Genomic DNA, 24,578 nt, shown 5'->3' with positions numbered 1-24,578 from the left:
ATATTTCACTTATGCGACGGTGGCCAGCATTACGGTGGGAGGAGACCGGGCAGAGCCGAATGAAACCCACGACCATCCGCCGGTTGCTGGAAGACCTTCCCACTTACGGAATATCAAGTTTAACCAGAACATCAGCGAAAACCGCCCGTGTTCGAATTCAGCTCTCGCAGGCCCCGATTTCGGCCTTATATGATGTAGCAGGGTGACTACCTCCATTCAACTGTCTTGAACCCCTCAGAAATATTCCTGACTTATTTATTTATTTGATTGGTGTTTTACGCGGTTAATATTCATGATTATGCGGGTTTTAAGTAACCATGGGATTAATCAGTCACGCAATGTTCCCATTTTCCTACAGTCCTTAATTAGCTGCCAGAATTTGGAAATCCCACTGATAATCTGTTACCAATGTACATTAAACTCTACAAAGAGGCGTGAAATTGACAAGATTCCGCATTTCACCTGTTACGTGTGACCATTTACCAGTTGTCACACTGTCCTCGCTGCTCTGGTTTTACTCCCTTTGCCGTGTGTCTTTAATGATATTCAAAGATTCATAGGAAGCTGTATAGCAAGCGCTCGCCAACTCAGACAGTTAAAGCGGTTACTCGCTGTAGCTGTAAGACCCATGACTAACGAGGTCGGGTGTTTGAACCCAGGTCTCGCTGTTTCGGCAGACACTCGGCGAAGGTTGAAGGTTTCCCCCAGCCCATAAATCTGACCGCCTTCATATAAGGGAAATGTTCTTCGGTGCGGCGTTAAATACCAATTCCCCGGGCTCTACCCGGTTTCCTCCCACGATAATGCTGGCTGCCGTCGAATGAGTGAAATATTCCTGAGTACGGCGTAAAATACCAATCAAATAAATGAATGTCAATCAGATATACTAAAGACTGTGTATAGTCATTACATGTGTATACAAAGTATTTGCGTGACACCAGATATAAACGATATACAACTAAATAATCCGCCATTTTGGAACCTAGTCGTCAAAGCAGACATTCGTATAAAACCAGTCAACCAAAATCAAGACGTCCCAGGTCAATAATAATCGCAAGATCAATTCCCAAAGCAACGTTCAACTCAACTTGCCAAAGAATCAAGAAAGTATATAAAGTACGATATCAGGACGGATTCATGCAAAGAGAAACAGTTTACAGTTCTGAATGACGATGGAAGGATGCCAGGGTGTTGAAGGCAAATACATTAAATCAGTATTCAAATCCTTTACCACGCTAGTTTATAACCAAAACATGTACTAGTATCTCAGTTGCAAATGTTCATGGATCCAACGTAAAGATCTAATTCGACACGATGAATATACCACCCCTAACTCAAGTTTAAGGCATAAACCATAGTGTACACAAAAGTGGGTCAGATCATTTTAACAGAAATATAGACTTCTCATAATGACACATATATATTTCAAGATTTCTTTTAAAGAATACAAAAGTGATCTCAAAATCAAAAAGAATTTGTAAGAAGGCACTTATAAGGCAAATTCATGCCGTACAACATTGTACAATATTGTAACAACTACGTGCAACTTTACTTTATTTGGTTTATTGATTTATTTCTTTATTTGATTGGTGTTTTCCACCGTACTCAAGAATATTTCACTTATATGACTGCGGCGAACTCATAGCGACCGCATTGGTGAGAGGTTCCTGGGTCATTACGCGGCGCCAGCGCGCTAACCAACTGAACCACGGGGGCCCCCTGCTATATCTGGTGATCCATCAGATAGGATCCTTAATTACTTTTCTCTTTTGCCACATTAAAAAAAAATCAGCCTATGTTCATTTTATTCTAAGGAATACAATTTTTAACATTCTGTTCAGGAATCCAGAGATCGCATTTTGGACAAAGCTCATTGAAATCAATCAGTGTATCTGCACACCCGCAGTGGAACCTTGTGGCAAGAATTACAGATCCCATCTCCTCCCCTTCCAGAAAAAAGCAAAAATCAGATTCCGACAAACTGGTCCTTCCACTTTATATTGCTTAACTCAGCTTGCGTAACGCATTTAGAGCACGTCTTCGTTTTGAAACTGTTAAGAAGACAGAACTGCCTATACTGACCATTGAGACTTGTTGAAAATCGTCTACCTTTTGTAACCGTTAAGAACCAACTGTGTTTTGTAAACCTTGAGACTCGTCCCCGTTTTGTAACTGCCCAGTCCTGTCCTTTTCTTGTGAGAGTTGGAAGTTGTCTATTTTTGATGCCACTTGTTGTGAATGATGAGAAATTCCCGTATTTGGCAATCTTTGGGAGTCGCTCGTCTCCGTTGGACTTCTTACACAGTGTATTTCAGACTCTTGTTGAGAGATATCTGTAGTCAGTGACATTTGTGAAGATGCTTCTAATCTTCCAATTTCCGACTCTCCTGGAATGACTTCTTTCTCTGAACTGGGCATTATCTCCCTGGTCAACGACTGTTTCGAACTATCTCTATTGTCTCTCTCCACGGAAGGTTGCATCTGTGACTCGTGTTGTTCGACAGGTTGTATGCTGCGTGCGCTAGAAGATCTGTATGACTGGTTTTGCTTTGTGGCTTCTAACGGTCGTAAACTGTGACCTGACAAGGCATTTGAATTGACTTTTGGCTCATGAGAACCGTGTAAACTACTGATGTAGTTTGTCGGCTGGAGGACATGTTCTACTTCCTGTGATCTTAGGGTGTGGCCATTTGCCAGAACATGCTGTGAAACGTTGGGGCTTTCTTGGCAGCCATCAAGCCTCGGGGAAATCCTATGACTGGTTGCCTCAGCTGGGAGTTGTGAAGTTCCTGCCGTTTGTTCATTTTCAGAGTCTACACATTCTGAAGATGGATGACTGCTACCCGTAAATGGTTGTTCATCTTTCCGGGCTAAATTATCACTTATACTTAAAGCCTCGAACTCATTGTTGTTAGCTTGTTCAGCGTCGATGTCCCGAGATGAAGCCCACTTACAGCTTACATCACTGACGTCACTACCATTTTCCGTGAAGTCACTACTACTTTCGGTGACGTCATCGTCGTCGTCGATATCCTCATCTTCTTCGGGGATATCACATTCCTTAGATAAGAGATCAAAGTTCCCCTGACAAGTACTCGGTGTTTCAGGATCGTCTGTAAAACAGAAAGACATTCATCTAAGTATCATACGTTTTTGCAACAGATTCAACATCGCTGGCTTTGAAATGTATTCCCTATCATATGAACAATATCTTATATCTTGTTTTATATCATCAGGATACAAGCGACGTGTATACAGGCTCTGGTTGCCCTGGGTTTCCTGATGAAAAATGCTCAGCACAAAAACAAAGAAACATCAATGTGAAAAAAAGGAGGCCAAGTTTTTTCTTGCGTTTAGTTTGTTTCTTTGATCACTATAGTTTTAAGTGTCGCAGTTTAAAATACGTGTGTTTGGGTCATATCAGAGGAGTATCGAAATGTCGTCAAAATCGTAATGCCGCATCACATGTCCTAGGGACCAAACATGATGGCCAACCCTGTCACGGAGCACTTCTGACATGGATAGAGCAGTTTTTCCCTAAATGATGATCGCAAAGTGTTGATCACAGCGATCGCACTGGTAAGAGGCTCCTAGGTCATTGCGAAGAGGTTTGTGCTGGAAGATCTATAATAACTTTGCCAATGTCGGTGCCTTATCCCTATTAGAACCATACCATGGTCCACTGCTCGTTTCGAAAGATCGATTACCAAGGCAGAAGTATGGGAGTAATCCAACAACAAAATAATCAACATTACGATCCTGCGTGCATTGGTTTCATTTCTCGCATTACCGCAAGTATTAAAAGTAGTACTGGAATATGATTAAATAATGAATTTCCAATGTGCTTTTCCAACAAATGAAAACTGGACCACTTCAATCATTCGCCCGCTTTAGACGGGAACCATTGCTAGTTGTATAAGCTTGAACTTAGAGTATACATTATTTTTAGAAGACACAGCCCCAAGGTAACCTGGAGCCATCCGCAGATTGCATTATCCGGTACCTGAGAGATCCTTGACTTAATTAACGCCGTACTCAAGAATATTTCACTGTCGGCGGCCAGCATTATGGTGGGAGGAAACCGGACAGAGCCCTTGGGAAACTGTCTGTTACTGTCAGAACTTCCCACATACAGCCTCCTTGACTTAAAGCCACCACGTACGACCACGTAAGAACGCTGTCCATACCTTAGTATCAAGCTTAAATTGTTCCGACACTGAGCTTACCGAAACTTGTCCTGAGAATGGCACCACCCCCAGGCTCGGCGCTCTCCGCTCCCACCCCTGGCTCCCGGGGTAGGTGGAGCATCAGTCTGCCCTTTCGCTGCTCATGAACCTGGTTGGAGATTGTCTCCAGATTGCTAAGGGCGTGAGAGTACTTCCTCTTGGACATAGTGACGGCTTCATGGAGAGCCTCTACAGCGACCTTCAACAACTGCAGGACGAAAGATGGAGCCATATGAAATACAGCTGGTCGACATGTGATATAAGTAATTGGTGTCCTATAAAATACACAGTATGGTATCTTCGACCTTTTCAAGATATACACACTGTAGTGCTTATGGTCTTTTCATATAAAATACATAGATAGTTATTACAGCCATTTAATATGAAATTCATTTCATTGCCTCTTTGGCATGGCAAGCATATGTAAACACTTGCAAAACATAACAAAACTTATTTACTTATTTTATTGGTGTTTAAAGTATCTGTAAGTTTCATGAATTTGTGACTTATAGTGACTGTAAAATTTACGTCTGAATTTGTCAGACCTCTGACTTCAAGTCCGGACCGAAGTACCTCAAGCTGGATTCTAGCCCGCGAGGGAGGCCAATCTTTTAGCCGACTGAGCGCATGCGTAAACCCATTTAGTCTTACCGCTTTCTACTGGCCCTTACAATTTACAGTGTTTTGAATTTATCAAACAACAGACAACTTTAGCGGACAGATCCATGAGGGTTGATCGTGAACGATCTTACTAAGAGGCACAAACTCAGTATCCGCGATTGTTAAATCTGTACCAGCAATAGAAAAAAGTCAGATAAGAAACCTAATTATCAATTTGATCGCGAAATCTTGTCTAAAAATTGTTGTACTTTACCTCTAATTTTGTTTGTAGTTCCCCCTTCATTTCGAAGTAAGGTCTGTTGAGAAAGCAAAGCGGATAAGATGAAAGATATAATAATTCATTCGAAAAGGGATAATTGAAATAATATCTTACGAGAGGGCATACATTACTCAAAATGATATGATTTTTTGAGAAAACAAAACCCATTAATATCACATGGTCACTGAATATTAACTTTCCTAACAAAAGTCGTTAGTCCGATTTTTGTGAAGGATTGAAAGAAAACGTCAATTATTGATTTGAACTTTCATCACTTTTAAGGCTAGATCATCAAAGTTTTATGTAATAGTGTAGCACAAAACTGGGTTGTATTTTGCGCTGATAGTAACAAATTTACGGAATTCTTGAAGGATTGTTTCCGGAGGTTTGCTTCCTGTATAACTCGTACCTTGCTCGGGCTATGGCTCGCTTGTGTTTCTTCTCCTCTCCGTGCATGTGTTTCTCGGCCTCACTGAACACGTGGGATTTCATCTGATGCTCCTCCTCACTACGCCTCTTTTCTCTTTCTGCATCCATCAGCTACAGGACAAGGTAAATCTTGTTATGGCATAGCCTATTGCATTATTATTTAACCTTTAAATCGGCCATAAGGTGGCGTTTGAGTAAAGATTTGGATCAATAGGACATTGATGAATTTCTCAAAATGTTTTAATATTCCATTTGTACCAGTATTGCAGTCATAGAAACTCTTGGTAATGTAATGGCAAACCTGGCCCTCAGTCATATAGATATCAGTTCAAATCACGTCCACATAAAGTTGGGCGAGAAATTATTAGAGGCTACGTTTTAACCAGAAACCTCTTCGGATAAGTTGTTTCCGAAGGTCACCGAAATCTCGTGAAAACCACGGAGTTTGGCGAGTACAGGTAACAGATTGCGGAAAGGCCTGTTACGTTACAGTGGATTTCCGTGGATCCAGCTAAAGTGACTGGTTTTCATCAATCTGTTAACCCTAACTGGCACAATCCAGTAACTCTCGCGTGATTACGCCGAGCCCGAATTAATATCGCCTATTATAAGACTGACCCGGATGGTGGCATGGTTGAACATCTCCTGCCACTCAGAGGTTAGGACACGCCCTGAAGGCTCCTGTGACAACTTCTGCTCAGCCAAACTGATCGTCTCCTTGGCGGCTCGATGGATCCCATTGGCTGACTGGAACTGACGCGCGGCTTTCAAAGCCTCCTCTTGAGCCTGGTGAGACAAAATGGATACAGCCCACAATTAGCACTTCTCAGTTCGATGGTAGTTCCATCTATATCAGCACTGATTTTGGGAATGTTTTTTTTTGGGAATTTAGCAATGAGGTCATCGTTAGATCAAGAAAGCCCATGCTGGCTTCCTCTCCGGCCGTTCCTGCGCATGGCCGTGGATTTCCCCTGGGCTCTGCCTGGTTGCCTGCCACCATAATGCTGACCGCCGTCGTATAAGTGAAATATTCTTGAGTTCGGCATAAAACATCAATCAAATGAAATAAATAAATTAACAAAGCAGTGACGACAGTATGGCAGTTGGCAATCGGTTACACGTAACCGATAAATATACGGCCTCTAGTCAATTTACTTCAATCAAGGTTTTATTCTGACTGTTCATGTAAATGCATAAATAGTAGTAAATTATACGGTCCCTAGCACCATGGCTTAAGCAGAATTAGGTAAAAAATGCAGTGATGTAAATTGCAATTTATTAACCATCACTGGTCTAGAATTATTCAAAATGCTGTGCTGTCATCACATTTAACATACAACAACATTAAACTAATGTGGTTTTTAATGTTATTGCATGTTAATTTCGACAATTTCGCCAGGTACTAACCTTTCTGGCCTTCTCCTTCGCCTCATAGTAAGGCCTGGCTTTCTTGATGTTGGAGGCCTTGACTTTGTTGGCCAGCACATTCAGCTGGTGTGTGGAATCGTTTCTGGTCGAGCTGAACCGAGAGCGAGCCTCCTGTGTGAAGATATACAATCAGGTAACACTAGGACAAGTAACGGTTGTGCGTTTGTGCCACCCTTTCCCGTGAATGACGAAAAGGGTCACGTGTACACAAGCAGAATAAACTGCAATAACCCTCATACATATACACAAAAGAACACATTTCGGCACACACTCCAGTGAGTACGGTACACAAACATATACGTTTAGCCACACAAACGTGCATTTCGGCACACATATGTTCACATTTCGGCACACATACGTTCATATTTCGACGCACATACGTTCACATTTCAAATTTATGCATTGTAACTTAAGCATCAGTTCATTTTAAGCGGTCCCCAATTTTTTTTTTTTTACTAAACATACTTTCTTCCGAAATTACTCACATTAGTTTGTTATACCGCGAGTGTTTTTTTTTTCTTTTCTGTACATTGAACTTCCCAGTGTTATTCAAGCAAAAAAAGAAAAAACCAATGTAAAATAAGTGTGATGACGTATGGCCGGATCATAGATGCCTCTATCACGGTAAGTTCCACTCAGTTATTTGGCACCTGCAGGCGTTGATATAGAGATGTGTCTTTGGCATTTTATCCAATTATTTGTTTTAAAAAAAAAATGACTGTGATTAGGATATGTTAGGCCGAAGTTATTTACCCTTAATCACCGTGATAACGACAGCCCAGTGTTGTTTTTTTGTTCATATTTTTGCTCAAGAAATAATTCATCATTAATGGCCAACAAGTCAAAACAAATATGAACAGAACAAATCTGAACAGACCAAATCAGAACGGAGCAAATTTGAACAGATCTATTCTTAACAGAAAAAATGTGAAGAGACCAAATATGAACAGAACAAATTTGAACAGGCAAAATTAAACAGAACAAATCTGAACAGACCAAATATGAATGAACCAAATCTGAATGAACCAAATCTGAACACATCAAATCTGAGCAACACACATCCGAACAGGCCAAATTAGAACACAACAAATCTGAACAGAACAATTTTCATCAAACCAGTTCTTAACAAAGAATCTGGACCAATATCCACAGAACAAAACTGAACAGAACAAAACTGAATATGCCAAATATGACAGGACCAATTCTGAAAAGTACGCATCTGAACAGACCAAATTAGAACAGATTACTTTTGAACTGAACAAATCTGAACAGAACAAATCTCAGCAGGCCAAACCTGAACGGACCAAAATCTGATCAGACTAAATTCGAACAGAACGAATCTAATCAGAACAAATTTCAAAAGACAGGTTCTTAACAGAAAAAATCTTAAAAGAACAAACTTGAATAGACCAAATGTGAACAGAACAAATCTGAAAAGACAAAATACGACAGGACCAAATTTGTACAGTACAAATCTGTCCAGTACAAATCTGAACGGACCATTCTGAACAGAACAAATCTGAATGGACGAAATCTGAGCAAATTTACTAGAATGCATTGTTGGCGAAAATAAACTCCAGGATAATTTTTAGAATATATTTTAATAAATAATTTGTTTATTTATATTAAGGGCACGGAATCATAAGCTTTTACAGGCCTATAGTTAGGTACCTCATCATTTTCTGTCAACAAAAACTGAAAATGTTGTCACGCTTCACGCTCACATGAGCCCCAAGATGTATATCCAAAATAGAAACCCTGCTCAACATCGCTATAACGCATACTTTACTTCATCTCACCAATCTTAAACTGCCATCGTCACTTACGCAAATGCCATTTTTATACTCTGTGCTCCACATATCCTGGTATCTTAGTATGTCAGTGCATGCGAGGTAACCATTAAGCTGCTAAGACAAATGTAGGCCAAAAATACGTGGCCACAAGAATTTGTTCGCCATCCACATCTGTATATACTTACGTCTAGTTCGTTTTCCAGTCTGTTTATTTCATCGCTGGCTTGATTTAGTCGATCCAGTTCCTCCTGGAAAAAGATAAGATGTTTAGAAACATAAAATCCAGGGGTTTCAAGGACAAACCGTGGTAAGCTATGATGCATTACAAGTAGGACGTTATTACTTTAAACAACATTTCACGTCTATCTGATGCATGGAGCAGTAAGCTTTGGTAGAACACGAAGTGGGGGGGGGGGGGTGCTAAAAGTAACATACAGTTATGAAGTATGAGAAAACGATGAGGGTAAGCAGTATTTATTTATTTATTTATTTGATCATAGAACCCGGCAGAAACTCACAACCATCCCTGGGTTGCTGGCAGACCAGGGTACGCAGTGAAAGCATATCTTGTAATCAATGCAAATAGCCCTTTATGCGAGGTGCATTGCTTCACACCAAGCATGTTGCCTCTGGGCAAGCACAGTGCCTCTGTATCAAGTACAATGTCTATACGATGCAAAGGCCTAATTGCCTACATACATGAAACCCATTGCCATTGCACTAAATAGCCTTTTATACGTTGCACGTCTTCAGTGTCTTTATATAAAGCAAGTTGGGTTGCTCATGGGTTACAAACTGGTTACTCATGAGTTACAAACTAGTTACTAATGTGTTGCAAACTGGTAACAAACTGGTAACAAACTGGTAACTCATGGGTGGCAAACGGGCAACTCATATGTTGCAAACTGGTAACTCATGGGTTGCAAACTGGTAACTCAAGGGTTACAAACTGGTAACTCATGTGTTGCAAAAGAACAATGTACATTCCAGCTTGGACCCGAGTCGCAGTAGAAGCGGGCGAAAACGTACCTCATCATTTTCTGTCAACAAAAACCGAAAATGTTGTCACGCTTCCAGCCAGGAAATTCTCACTGACAAATTAAGGGGAGGTAATAGCTTACAATCAATCTACCAGTCGGGAGTAAGACGTATCCTGGTTTCACACACGGAAGTCAGTCAGATCGTATTTCAATGCGGACGCAAACGTCATATAAACAACACCACGTAAGATTTCCCTGTTTGTCGACATAATTAATGTTGTTGAAGTTTGTACAACACATAAACATCCTTGTCTACACATGCTCGTCCTATATACACACATACACGTACGCCTATACACAACGACAAATGTCGTCGAAATGTTTAGTTGGTTTATTGGACTATTCAATCAGATCTGTTCCTTCGGCCCTTGCATGGAAACGTCGAGGTCCTCAGGTCACTGAGCATCAAAATAAATAAAATTATACAGTACGTGTCACCTACACAGTAAAATCAGTGTGTGACAGTGCGTGACAATCTTTAACAGGGAATACCGCATGTGGTTTTATATATGAAACCACTGATCACGTGGTAAACCTACCCAAGTTTATTTAGTTCTATTTAAATGCTCATTTTATAACCATTTGAGCAAACTTTATACACACACACGAAACGTGACTTTGTACTTTATGCTTTAAGAACTAAGATAAGAGCTTAACAGGATTAATGTCAAGGGAATAGTATTTGATTTTACTCGGAAAGAATATATGTTTTTTTTCCAACAGACCATTCATTATGAGTTACTGGCACGTAACATAACCATGCGTATATAGCCATGGGCGTAAACCACCTGCTGTCAATTACATAAGTTTCTGTATAAAAAGAAAACTATTTATACAGAAAGCTGTTGAGAGCATTTGTAATCCTTTGTAAAAAATATATAACACTGGATTTCTTTATTAAATAAAACAGCAATGCTTTACACACTGATAACCTGGGTGAAATATTCCTGAGTACCGGTACGGCGTAAAACACCAATCAAGTACATAAATAAATATTGATAACCCACATGCGTATATGTTTCAGTTATCCCATACAGGTGATTTAGAAAATTGAATTTATACTTTACACATTCTCAGTTTTAATTTTTTAAATGATAATGTCAAAAATGAAGTGTTAAAAATAGGCAGTTTTGAAGTTGAACTCTTTTGTGTGGCATTTTTTTCATCCTGTGTATAAATGTTGCACTTTAGTCTCAGGGGGAATGACTGGCGTGACATCTTGTGTAAACACAGAAATAAGGCAAAATAATCTAGCTGATTTGAAACATAATTGTGTAGTTTTTTCCAACTTTCCATTTATGGGATAAACAGAAGTATCACGATATCACGTACCACAGTATCAAATGTATTAAACGAGAGTCACAATTTAGTTTGTTTCTCGCCGGAGGCTAGAAACAATGGAATTTTTTCACTATCGTTTAATAAACTTGACATTACAGGGTCACTCGATGGAGATTATGTCCTCGCTCCAGAATGTAAATAAATTACATGGAAATGATGACACAAAAACAAAGTCAAAACAAACGTACATAAATTCTCACTACCGACCATTCTATTTTAACACACTGTGATGTTAAGCCCTATGAGTAACTCCACGCGAACAGAATGCATTCCACACTAACACAATGTGATGTTAAGCCCTATGAGTAACTCCACGCGAACAGAATGCCTCCCACACTAACACACTGTGATGTTAAGCCCTATTAGTAAACTCCACACGAACAGAGTGCATCCCATACTAACGCAATGTGATGTTAAGCCCTATGAGTAACTCCACACGAACAGAATGCATCCCACACTAACACACTGTGATGTTAAGCCCTATGAGTAACTCCACACGAACAGAATGCATTCCACACTAACGCAATGTGATGTTAAGCCCTATGAGTAACTCCACACGAACAGAATGCATCCCACACTAACACGCTGTGATGTTAAGCCCTATTAGTAAACTCCACACGAACAGAGTGCATCCCACACTAACACACTGTGATGTTAAGCCCTATAAGTAACCCCACGCGAACAGAATGCATCCCACACTAACACGCTGTGATGTTAAGCCCTATGAGTAACTCCACACGAACAGAATGCATCCCACACTAACCCACTGTGATGTTAAGCCCCATTAGTAACTCTACATGATCACAACGCATTCCACACTAACACACTGTGATGTTAAGCCCTATTAGTAAACTTCACACGAACAGAATGCATCCCACACTAACACAATGTGATGTTAAGCCCTATGAGTAACTCCACACGAACAGAATGCATTCCACACTAACCCACTGTGATGTTAAGCCCCATTAGTAACTCTACATGATCACAATGCATTCCACACTAACACACTGTGATGTTAAGCCCTATTAGTAACTCTACACGAACAGAATGCATTCCACACTAACACACTGTGATGTTAAGCCCCATTAGTAACTCTACATGATCACAACGCATTCCACACTAACACACTGTGATGTTAAGCCCTATGAGTAACTCCACACGAACAGAATGCATTCTGCACTAACACAACATTTTAGAACATATTGTATTCCACACTAACACTACTTATTTATTTATTTGACTATTTATGTGACTAACACCACAATGTGGCAATAAGCCATAACCATTCATTCTACATCAACACAGGGTAGCGTTAAGCCAAAATCATTCATTCTACAACAAAACAATGTGGCCTTAAGCCATAAGCATTCATACTACAACAAAACAATGTGGGGTTAAGCCAAAACAAGTCATTCTACAACAACACAATGTTGCATTAAGCCATAATCATTCAATATATTTACAATAACACAATGTGGCATTAAAACATAATCATTCATTCTACAACAAAACAATGTGGCGTTGAGCCAAAATTATTCATTCTGCAACAACACAATGTGGTGTTAAGCCGTTATCATTCTTTTACAATAACACGGTGTGGCCACAAAATTCTTCTGCACAACATAAATTTTAACATAAAAAAGTTTATTTCCTATGCTCCTTTTCGTGAAACCTGTCTTATGAATTAATTTAGCGAAACATATTTTAGGAACAGTTTCTACATATATATCCATGTGAGCAGAGATGAAATAGTTTCAGGAAGCCGTACAAAGTTTTGACTTCGGGCTTCGTGATAACGGGTATATCGGTGTGTACACACGGCACATCGCTATCTATGTTTTGACGTGATCGGGTAAAGCGGAAACAGGCACATACTGTAACGAGCTTATCTAACCTCTCACAATTTAAATTCTACAATACATTGATCAATATACGATGTCTGATAACTTGAGATAAATGCTGTATACCACATTACCTAAATATGTTCTTACACCAGATGCTGTGTATACAAGACTTCAGTCTCCACTTGAAAAAAAACGTTATTTATTTATATATCTATTTATTTGATTGGTGCTTTACGCCACACTCCAGAATATTTCACTTACAAGACGGCGGCCGCCATTATGGTTAGAGGAAACCGTGCACTGCGCGGCAGAAACCCTCGACCATCCGCAAACTGCTGGCAGACCTCAGAAGAGGCTTCTGGGTCATTACACTGCGCTAGCGCGCTAACCAAGTAAGCCTCGGAGGCGCCTAAATCAAAACGTTAGGTATTGTAGTACATAGAACTACAGCTAAACGCCACATTTGGTGTAAGCTTTGTCTATTCATTTATTTATTAGACTGTTGTTTTATACCGTGCTCACAACTCTATCTAGACAGATAGCTTAAATTGCTGAGGCGGACCAAAAATAGAAGTCATACCAAGTAAACGCTGTACCAGATAGCCTAAACATATTCTTACACCAGATGTTCTGTTTACAAGACTGTAATCTTCACGTGAAATGTGTTTCTGTGGCGAAAACAATACATGATATTATGATATAAATTATATTATATAAATAATACAACCTGACAGAAAAACCATGTCTTAGCCAAACTAAGAGGGAAATACAATACATACAAGCAAGGACTGTATTTAAACACTGCCCCACGCACGGTACGTATGCATCTCTTGATAAGGGTGCGGCATTCTAGATATTCCACCTTTTAAATGAATGAATGATTATGGCTTAACGCCACATCGGCAATACATCACCCATGTGGCGAATACACCTTTTGAAATCGGGTCGTTCGAATTTCTTTCCTAAATTTATTTAACACGGGCTTGAGTACAAAGCGACATGAACTGTTTGCTGGATATGACTCCTACTGCGAATATTCGCCTTTTTTAGTACCGATATATAAATGTATGAAGTTTTAAGTCTTTACTACACCTAAACTTAAGTTGTTTATGAGATCTGTGTACATATTACATGCAATTAGCGAATAGAATCCCATGGAATGTCAAGGATGGTAATTGCGTACAGACAGTTTTGGAAAACAGCTATAATTGTCGGTGTATTATCTCGTAATTGTGCTCATACCATGCATCTGTGATAGATGGTTGTGCCTTGTCCGGTTCTGTATTAACACGGAGATAAAGTTCACGCCTGGTGACAGAGGTCGATTCTGTAATGTGCTTATTAGCCAGTATTTAAAATGTCAATATAATACCTGTAATTTATTGTCCAACAGTTCAAATTTCAAGAGGTTGATTTGCTTCAAGATAAGACTTTGATATATTTAACTGTAGCTTTGGGCGTTAATTTATATACGGTATTAAATCACATTTCAAAACTAGGCTTACGTCAAAGCCGTCTTATTGGAATGCATGGACTCAATCTATTTTTTTTTTTGTTTTTTTTGTTTTTTTTTGTTTTTTGTTTACGCCCACCAGAACAAAAGACAACCATAACGAGCGAAAGGACAAGCACACGAAGAGACAGGCAGGCGGGCAGGCAAGCAGACGAGAACAGACACTGGCCAACTGACAAGCTGGACAAAAAGCAGGCAAACAGACAAACAATATATTACACAGCTTGAATCGGATCTGTAAATGGACTCTAAATTACATAACAGAATTCTTTCTGAACTGTAAAAAAGCTTATACGACTGAAATCCATAGACAAAAGTAGGCCTACTGCGACTGACCGAATGGTCAATAGCTGAACGAACGAACGAACGAACGAACGAGCGAACGAGCGAATGAATGACTATGACTTGACGGCACTCCAGCAATATTTCAAGCCGTATCGTGGCGAGCTGAACGAATGATCGACCATTTCAGCTATAATCGCATGTTTAACCTGTATATATACATAACTGAGTCGTAAATAAATTCATTCATCGTTGCGCATAATGAGTAGCAGGTTTGCTCTCTAAAAGTCAGTCTTTTTCAGCTAATTGATTTCCCTCTAAAGCGTGTCCCCTAGCTGTTATACCGTTACCGTTTGTGTACACCAGGACGTTGAATAGTCCGAACATTTGCAGCACAAATAACGCATAAAGGCAGGCAAAATAATGGACTGCCCTAAATCCGAAGCAAATCCGAACCTATAAAGTAGATCCAAATCCCGCCCCAGTCTGTGAAGGTGACTGATGGGGTTTTGCAGACTAAAATGTATTGTTCAGGTAGGGTCACATATGAATTTTGCGGAAATTATTAATTAACCTGGCTGGATAAGATAACTTCATCTCATAGAGGTGCTATATTTGTGGTCGAATTAGTCGAGTATTTAGGGTACGTTTAGAACTGTACTACGCTTTACAATAAGGTTAATGTATCTCATTAACAGATAGCCGCTATTCCGTGTGGGGTAGAGCGCTGAGGATTAGGTTACTGCCGTGATGTTGAGGGCACGTCCGGCATATACGGCACCGGGAGATCAGAAAGATCGCGCACAGCGCAACTGGGCAATTTGTATATCAGAATTTTATCCGTTTTAGATAGAACTAAAACTTCAGTTTTTGCCCATTGTTACTACCCAACCCACTGGAAGTTACCGAGGTGACAAAACGCTGAACTTCCAGCGTAGGTTGATATTTTGATATGCTTAAAGCAAAATGCAAGCGACATGTGGTAGTATGGCATGGTCGTGTATCACGAGAAAATTAGGGGATTTATATTTTGGGGATTGCAGTTCACAATTTACTGAAAAGCAGTATGAAAAAACAATGCGTTCATGTAACCTCCAAATCCATTAGCTGTGACCCCACACCCGTTCCCTTTCCGGTTCCCGTTCCACCCCCACCCCCACCCGCCTGCTTAAACATAGTGGGAAGGGTGATTTTGGTTGGGGTTGGAAGGCTGTAGATTCACTGAGAGGATGGAGACAGGCCATATATGTGAGTCGGGTGATACACAAGAGCAAGAGATATGTGGGATGCTGTAGATGGAAAGACACGACGGTGGAAAGGGGTGAGGATGGACAGAGGGTGGGAAGTGGGGACAGGGGGAGATACGGGGAGGAGGGAGAAGGGAGATGCGGGAGGAGCGAGATATGGGGAGGAGCGAGATACAGGGCAATACCGCTGGGGGATATCGCTGGAGAAGGATACAAAGCTCAGGTTCTCGAAAAGAGGCCTGTTTATATGGACCTTGATATATTTGTGTTCTTATAAAAAACAAACTGACTTATGGTCAGTATATATGATCTGTGTCAATGTTTACAGTCTATGTTATTCTGAATCCGTTATCCGCTGTATGAACTTCCCTAAAACTATGTGGTTTATAAACCTTAAGGACACCGTAAAAGAGAATTAAGATTAGATGTATATTTTTTTTGAGTCTGCGCGTATTTAATACAGGGTAAACAAAGCATATATGAATGTTTAGTTTATAGGATGGTATGTACACGTTACGTCCTCCCGTTTGTATATGGAGTATATGGTATTTTCATGTACATTTTGTATATATATATATATATATATATATATATAATATATATATATATATATATATATATATATAGTATATATATATATATATATATATATATATACTTGTAGACGTAACGTTTACACACCACCCAAACCGGCAGACTAAACACACCCAAAACCGGCAGACTAAACACACACACACACACACATATATATATATATATATATATATATATATATATATATATATATATATATATATATATATATATATATAAGCACACTCCAAAAAATTATGTGTTAAATTTAACAGAATAACAGAAAGAATGTATTCTGTTATTGCAGCAGAGGATTCTGTTAAGTACAGCTCAAATATTCTTGTAATTCAACATAAGGATTCTATTAGATCCACCGGATATTATGTTCAATGTAACACAATATTATGTTATAATAACAAAAAACATTATAGCATCACTCACGCAATTTCTGTTCAAATTAACCGATTATTTTTTTTAGTATATATTATGATATTGTCTGCCGAATTATGGGTTGGGATATACATTATTGTGTTTATGGGATACATATTAATTTGTGTTTGTCTGCTGGAATACACGTACATGTGTTTAGTTTCAAACACTACACCTGTATAATTAACAGTGGTAAAAGGCCAGTAAAATGCAAGATAGCCGAGAGTAGGCTGAACCATTCACATGTACATGTCACCATATCTGCGGGATTTCAATAAATACCGATCAACACGTGCACTGTAGTTCATGTTTTCGTTAAAACTCAATGAACAACACGCAATAGTACGCCAGTGGCCCGTGAACGCCAGCATCTGTAGGTTAGCTTTTCAGCACGTAATTTTGTGTACCCCCCACTCCAACCACCCTTTCCCGACCGCCACCACCAGACACACAGTAGTAGTCCTGTGAGCAATTCAGAACTGCCTGTCCACACAGGTATGCGTGGTATAGGCGTATAGTGACATTTACATTCAGCCCTGCAGGCTTCCATCGCAACACAGCACATCCGTGGTACATGGGTTTACACTGGTGGGGATGAGAGGGATGGTGTGTGTGTGTGTGTGTGTGTCGGGGCGGGGGGGGGGGGGCATATGTGTACTCATGTGAACTATATTATAAACGTTACGGATGATTGTGCATGTGTGTCGTTGTAGTTTATAACTATATATAACATTAAAAGATATATTACGCAATGTCTACAATTTAGGTAGACAAGGAAACATTATACCTTGTCGTCACCCCCTTTAAAAACCGAAACACTAGTATAGTGATCACAAGTCCATAACAGCTAAGTGACTATGTACAGAATTACAGAAAGAAGACACTGTTTGTCATTTGCATACCTCTGTATAAGTTAGACTAGGCACAAGTCAACCAGCACACAGCACGCACTGACTGCGGTGTAGCTAGATAAAGATATAAAGAAATGTCAGCAACAGATATAGAGGCCTATACTACAGATTACTACAGAGGTCGGGGTACAGACATCAGCATTTGTAATATTCCACTCAAAAATCTCAAAATGCCAATGTGTTTCAATGTATAGTTTGAATGAGAAGCACTAATATGGAATGAAATGATAGTTGATATATGAAGATTAACGTGATAGAAGCCAAAATATCCCACTCTCCAACGCTCCTGTACAGACATGCTATTTAGACTCCTTACATCCACGTAACAGTAACGTCTGTAGTACAAAAAATAGCTCGGGGTTGTCACACAGCATATAGTAGGCCTTAGAAGGGGGGGGCGTATCCCGTGTACACAAGTCTCTTCCAAAAGTACACAAACTGATCAATATACGCCTTACAGCTATAACTCCAACCTCCCGCCCGAATGCCTCGTATACCAGCCGTCTTACCTTGACTTTGGGGTGAACACTCTCTTCGCTCTCCTCCCCATCGCCCGCGCGACACTCCATTGCCACTGGTCCTGTTTATTGTCAACCGTGGATGAGCTCGTTTGTATCTTATCTCCCCTGTTTATTTGTAGGACAATTGGCACTCTGCTTTCCTGTGCGCAACTGCATTTGTTGCGCGGCGACAGCTGTGTCAGCACTGACAGGAGTTTACGTGGATCTACCGTCTTATCAGCTGATCGCACTGATCCCATTGTGCTCCAGCCAGGCACATATCGACCAAGCTATTCCATCAGCTATATAACAAACGGTTTTGTTATGTTTATTTTAAGGCATAGATAACAGTCATAACTGAATTCAAACACTGAATGACGTATATATAGGACTACGACACATGTTTATTCGGCTATAGAAACGAACAAAAAAATTCACATATTGACAGCAAGAAGTACAACTGCCTGTATATTCGGCAATAGAAATGATTACAGAAATTCACATATTATTTTTGACCGACAGATACACGTTACGTGCCTGTATATTCGGCCACGGAAATGGATAAAGAAATGTACATACTGACCGACAAACATTCCCCACGTGCCTGTATATTCGGCCACGGAAATGGATAAAGAAATTCACATACTGATCGACATAATACCCCACGTGCCTATTCGGCAATGGAATGAATAACTAAAGAAAAAAGTAATGAAAACATGGTTATTTGACACAGACGACCTACATGTATATTAGCTACATCATGACGCAATTTTATCCACCACAAAAATTATTCCAACCCACTCCGAAATATTGGCCATAATGTTTGAAGTAATCTTCAGCTAACGAACATCATTTAAAACCACATATGCGGTTCTCCGAGCACTTTCGAACACTTTATGTACAGACAAAGTCCCAAGAGTACGGTATGGCGGGAGGATGTACCTCGGGGAATCTCGGTCCGACGTTATGACTGCACCAACGCCCGAATCCAGATTGTTTCATCTGACAGACTGACTGGATGCCAAAAAACTGGTCAGTCTATAAGAAAAAAGGCTAATATACATGTATGTAACTTAATTTTCATTGTGCTTAATGTATAATATTCTCGGTGCCATGGATTCCGCACTGAATGAAATTATTTCCTGTACAGGCTGAAATTGTTTTCTGTGCAGGCAGAAATTATTTTCTGTACAGTTTGAAATTGTTTTCTGTGCAGGATGAAATTGTTTTCTGTACATGATGAAATTGTTTTCTGTACAGACTAAAATTATTTTCTGTACAGGTTGAAATTGCTTTCCGTACAGGCTGAAATTATTTTGTGTAAAGGAAGAAATTGTTTTCTGTACATGATGAAATTGTTTTCTGTACAGACTAAAATTATTTTCTGTACAGGTTGAAATTATTTTGTGTAAAAGAAGAAATTGTTTTCTGTACAGGATGAAATTGTTTTCTGTACAGGCTGAAATTATTTTCTGTTCAGGATGAAATATATTTTCTGTAAAGGATGAAATTATATTCTGTACAGGTTGAAATTATTTTCTGTACATGATGAAATTGTTTTCTCTACAGGTTGAAATTATTTTCTGTACAGGTTGAAATTGTTTTCTCTACAGGCTGAAATTATTTCTGTACAGGGTGAAATTATTTTCTGTAAAGGATGAAATTATTTTCTCTACAGGTTGAAATTGTTTTCTGTACAGGCTGAAATTATTTTCTGTTCAGGATGAAATTATTTTCTCTAAAGGCTGAAATTGTTTTCTCTACAGGTTGAAATAGTTTTCTCTACAGGTTGAAATTGTTTTCTGTACATGATGAAATTGTTTTCTGTACAGACTGAAATTATATTCTGTACAAGCTGAAAGTGTTTTCTGTACAGGCTGAAATTGTTTTCTGTACAGGTTGAAATTGCTTTCCGTACAGGCTGAAATTATTTTCTGTTCAGGATGAAATTATTTTCTGTAAAGGATGATATTATATTCTGTACAGGATGAAATTATTTTCTGTACAGGTTAAAAATATTTTCTGTACAGGTTGAAATTGTTTTCTCTGCAGGTTGAAATTATTTTGTGTAAAGGATGAAATTATTTTCTCTACAGGCTGAAATTATTTTCTCTACAGGTTGAAATTATTTTCTGTACAGGTTGAAGTTGTTTTCTGTACAGGCTGAAATTATTTTCTCTACAGGATGAAATTTTTTTCCGTACAGGTTGAAATTATTTTCTCTACAGGATGAAATTATTTTCTGTAAAGGATGAAATTATTTTCTGTACAGGTTGAAATTATTTTCCGTACAAGCTGAAATTGTTTTCTGTACATGATGAAATTGTTTTCTGTACAGACTGAAATTATATTCTGTACAAGCTGAAATTGTTTTCTGTACAGGCTAAAATTATTTTCTGTACAGGTTGAAATTGTTTTCTCTACAGGTTGAAATTGTTTTCTCTACAGGCTGAGATTGTTTTCTCTACAGGCTGACATTTTCTGTACAGGTTTGAATTATTTTCTGTTCAGGCTAAAATTATTTTCTGTAAATGATGAAATTATTTTCTGTACAGGTTGAAATTGTTTTCTGTACAGGTTGAAATTGTTTTCTCTACAGGCTGAAATTGTTTTCTCTACAGGCTGACATTTTCTGTACAGGTTTGAATTATTTTCTGTACAGCTTGAAGTTGGTTTCAGTGTGTGGATAAAACTTAATTATTTTATGTGCAGGCTGAAATTATTTTCTGTAAAGGTTGAAATTGTTTTCTGTAAAGGTTGAAATTGTTTTCTGTACAGGTTGAAATTATTAATTTTTTGTACAGACTGAAGTTATTTTCAGTATGTGGATAGAATTGAATTATTTTCTGTGCATGTTGAGATATCCACACGGACAACAAGTAATCCTTACTTTATTGTAGTTGTTTTTATCAGACTATTTCATTCATTTCAAAGTTTTCAAGTTTGACATCGCTGGAAAAGGGTATATTCCAAACCAGTTCTATTGTATTTATAAACTGACATGTTTGCTTTATTCTGTCTCAATACGTATAATATTACCGATAAGATTTATTTATTTATTTGATTGGTGTTTTACGGCGTACTCAAGAATATTTCACTTATACGACGGCGGCCAGCATTATGGTGGGTGGAAACCGGGCACGGCCCGGGGGAAACCCACGACCATCCGCAGGTTGCTGCAAGACCTTCCCACGTACAGCCGGAGAGCAAGCAAGCATGAGCTGGACTTGAACTCACAGCGACCGCATTTGTGAGAGACTCCTGGGTCATTACGCTGCGCTAGCGCGCTAACCAAATGAGCCACGGAGGCCCCCTTACCGATAAGAATGTCAAAAATATCATATATTTCCGTAATGTATAACATAAGATTTATCGTAACATATGACATTGTCTCACTTGTACATGCTTTATGGTGATATTTGATTTGGGCAAATCAATGAAAATATTGACAACATACGGGTCTCGCTGGCTCATCACTTGGTTAAAGTTGGAGAAAACATAACAATGACATAAGGTTCAGATGAAAGAGTGCGAAAAGTTATTCCTAAATGTGGTCTTGAATGTTTTTTTCCGATTTTTCCTTCAAGAGAAAAAGACACTTGAAAATAATTTTTGTATGGTGGGTATTTGGGACCATCTCTTGGTATATACTGTTCTTTGTGTAATAGTGTTATAAATGAGGATGTAACAGATATTTAATAAATATATTTGCACTAGAATTTGTTCTTTTCAGCTAACAAATGTGTTAAACCTCAATTTGGATCATATTTATATTTTTAACATGTTCATAAATATTATCATAATATAGCTTAAATGCATTTGTTTCGATATAAACAACAAAGTTACATGCGAATAAATTTATTAGACAAGCATCACATCCCTATTTAGAACATTATTATGCAATAAAAATAAATACCAAAAACTGGTCCCAAACCTTACAAAATATTTTCAAATACTTCCTTCTCTTCAAAATATCCCCCAAAATATTAAAGATCTTATTTGGAAATAAGTTTTGACGCTCTTTCGTCTGATTTTGGCGTCATTTTTATGTTTTCTTCTCCTTTAAAGTGTTGACTCGCCATACAACTATCAGGTCTTTGATCGATGAATGGGTTCGCGTGCTCAAATTCAGTTTAGCTGCGCGACAGTGTGACAAAATCTAACCAGGAGGAGAGTCATTAACTGACTAACGCCACAGAATGTTAAGTTTATGACATGCAAACCTTGAACGGCACCTGTGTCAGATGTCAATATTGTAATGTAAATATTATTAATACATCGGCATAACGTAACCTTATATACGTTAAAATCTTCTTCAAAAAGTTGCAATAAAAATACAAAACTAGCACAAAGTCGACAGTAAAGTTTCACTGGCATAAGACCATGCCGAACCATTGGTAGTAAGGAAACGGATAGCGCGGCTTATATCTTGTACTTATTTCTTATCAGAGACAAAATCAGACACATGTGTAGGCTAAAGGACGTATTGATTGAGCGAATTGGACAAACAGCTGGCTGCGAAAATCTAGTCATATACATTCGGGGTCCTCCGCAGTAGACATTGCCTTTATGTCACAGTTTCAATTTAATTAGACTATAACACCCGTATGTCACGGAGAACGCTTTCACAAAACGTGCTAATGGCGTCATATGACGTCATTCAAACATACAGCCTTTATGTGACGCACGCATCGGGGTGTTGGAGTGATATGATAATTTCGCTGTCGTTCTCATTATTCGTGTAAAAAGATCTGTTTAGGACTTAGGTATGTACAATTAATATTTTATAAATAATTGGTAGTTTATACATTGGAATCTGTTTATTTTTAGTGGATAGCTAACACGGTACACTTCAACACGAATAGTCATGGAAGTGGCATGTGGGATGTGGGGGGGGGGGGGGATGGAGAGAGGGGAAGGAGAGATTGTTTCATAAACAGCCTATAAAACAAGTCCGACGAGAACTTATCGCTATCGTCACGGCAATGTTACATTTCTTCATTCCAGGTTGTAAAATAAGGTAGTAATTGTCTTCTCTATCAACATATTTTTGTATAACGGGTTCTTTATTAATTACAATACGATTTAAACCGTACATGTTTTCACACTTGTAACGAAGATGAGTTGTACTTTTAAACGCTTTGTGAACATGTCACACATTTGCTGTAGGCCTATATAGCAAACACGTTTACATGTTTGCCGACTTTTTTACAGTTAATAATAGAGTCGTGATCACTGGATTATTAGTGTTAAAAACATTCACCACATTATATACTTAGCATATTACATGTTTACTATAATAAACACATCCCTTTAATTACTAAACACACCCTTTGTGAATAAACACCAGGACGTGTTTATTACGTGTGAAACAAATATGTGCAGGCCTATTGCGAAGGCCTCGCATGGCTGGGAAAGTGGCTTACACAGTTGCAGTTCACACCACCCTATAACTCACATGGTGAATGTTGTTGCGGGTTCGATTCCAGCATAAGGTGGGAAGTTAATTAAAATGTTTTGATATTTATTTGATTTATTTATTTGATTAGTGTTTTCCGTCGTACTCAAGAATATTTCACTACAACAACGGCGGTCAGCATTATGGTGGGAGGCAACCACACGCAGATTGTTAAAATGCTTTGATTAAGAAACCATATTTCTTTCAATGGAAACCGTTATGCCGTTTTATTATCAGCCGCCGTGTTAGCTGTACAATACAAGGCGGTATGTACTGATCGACTATTAAAATCATTATAGTTCGACCAACACTGCAAATTAAAAAAAAAATAACAACAACAAACAAAAATTGCTTGACAAAAAAAAAAAAAAAAAAAAAAAAAAAAAAAAAAAAACGCCCTCAACCACCCCCCACTCAACTAATTTACTGTTATACCGGAACAATTTGCGATTGCGGTGACGATATAATTCTGGCTTAGCATGAGAATGAAGTGATGGAAGCCCACACAACGAGCCCTTTGGCCGTCAGGTCGTATTATGGAACCAAGCTTTAGACCAGTCGGATGCGGCTTAACGTTATGAGGTTATACGAACCTGGGGTTTCCTCTGTATGGTTTCCTGTCGACGCAAGTTTTGACCGCTGTCATATCACTGATATACTCCCATATAGGTGGAATATTCCAGG

General features: G+C 38.8%; 1 protein-coding gene across 1 annotated transcript; it reads right to left on the bottom strand.

The window, feature by feature from the left end:
* Window positions 1–2,043: 2,043 nt before the first annotated feature.
* On the bottom strand, window positions 2,044–18,520 carry LOC135477798 (SH3 domain-binding protein 5-like). The gene is made up of 8 exons (XM_064758002.1): window positions 18,446–18,520; window positions 8,942–9,004; window positions 6,943–7,074; window positions 6,154–6,321; window positions 5,516–5,646; window positions 5,101–5,143; window positions 4,227–4,434; window positions 2,044–3,113 (listed from the first exon to the last, which is right to left on the bottom strand). The coding sequence occupies exons 1-8, from the start codon at window positions 18,503–18,505 to the stop codon at window positions 2,122–2,124; spliced, it is 1,797 nt and encodes a 598-aa protein (XP_064614072.1). The 5' UTR covers window positions 18,506–18,520; the 3' UTR covers window positions 2,044–2,121.
* Between the last annotated feature and the right edge of the window lie 6,058 nt (window positions 18,521–24,578).

The sequence above is a fragment of the Liolophura sinensis genome, chromosome 11 (assembly GCF_032854445.1).
Source record: "Liolophura sinensis isolate JHLJ2023 chromosome 11, CUHK_Ljap_v2, whole genome shotgun sequence".
NCBI lineage: Eukaryota > Metazoa > Mollusca > Polyplacophora > Chitonida > Chitonidae > Liolophura > Liolophura sinensis.
The sequence above is the reverse complement of the archived record's forward strand: the minus strand, read 5'-3'. Positions and strand labels throughout refer to the sequence as shown.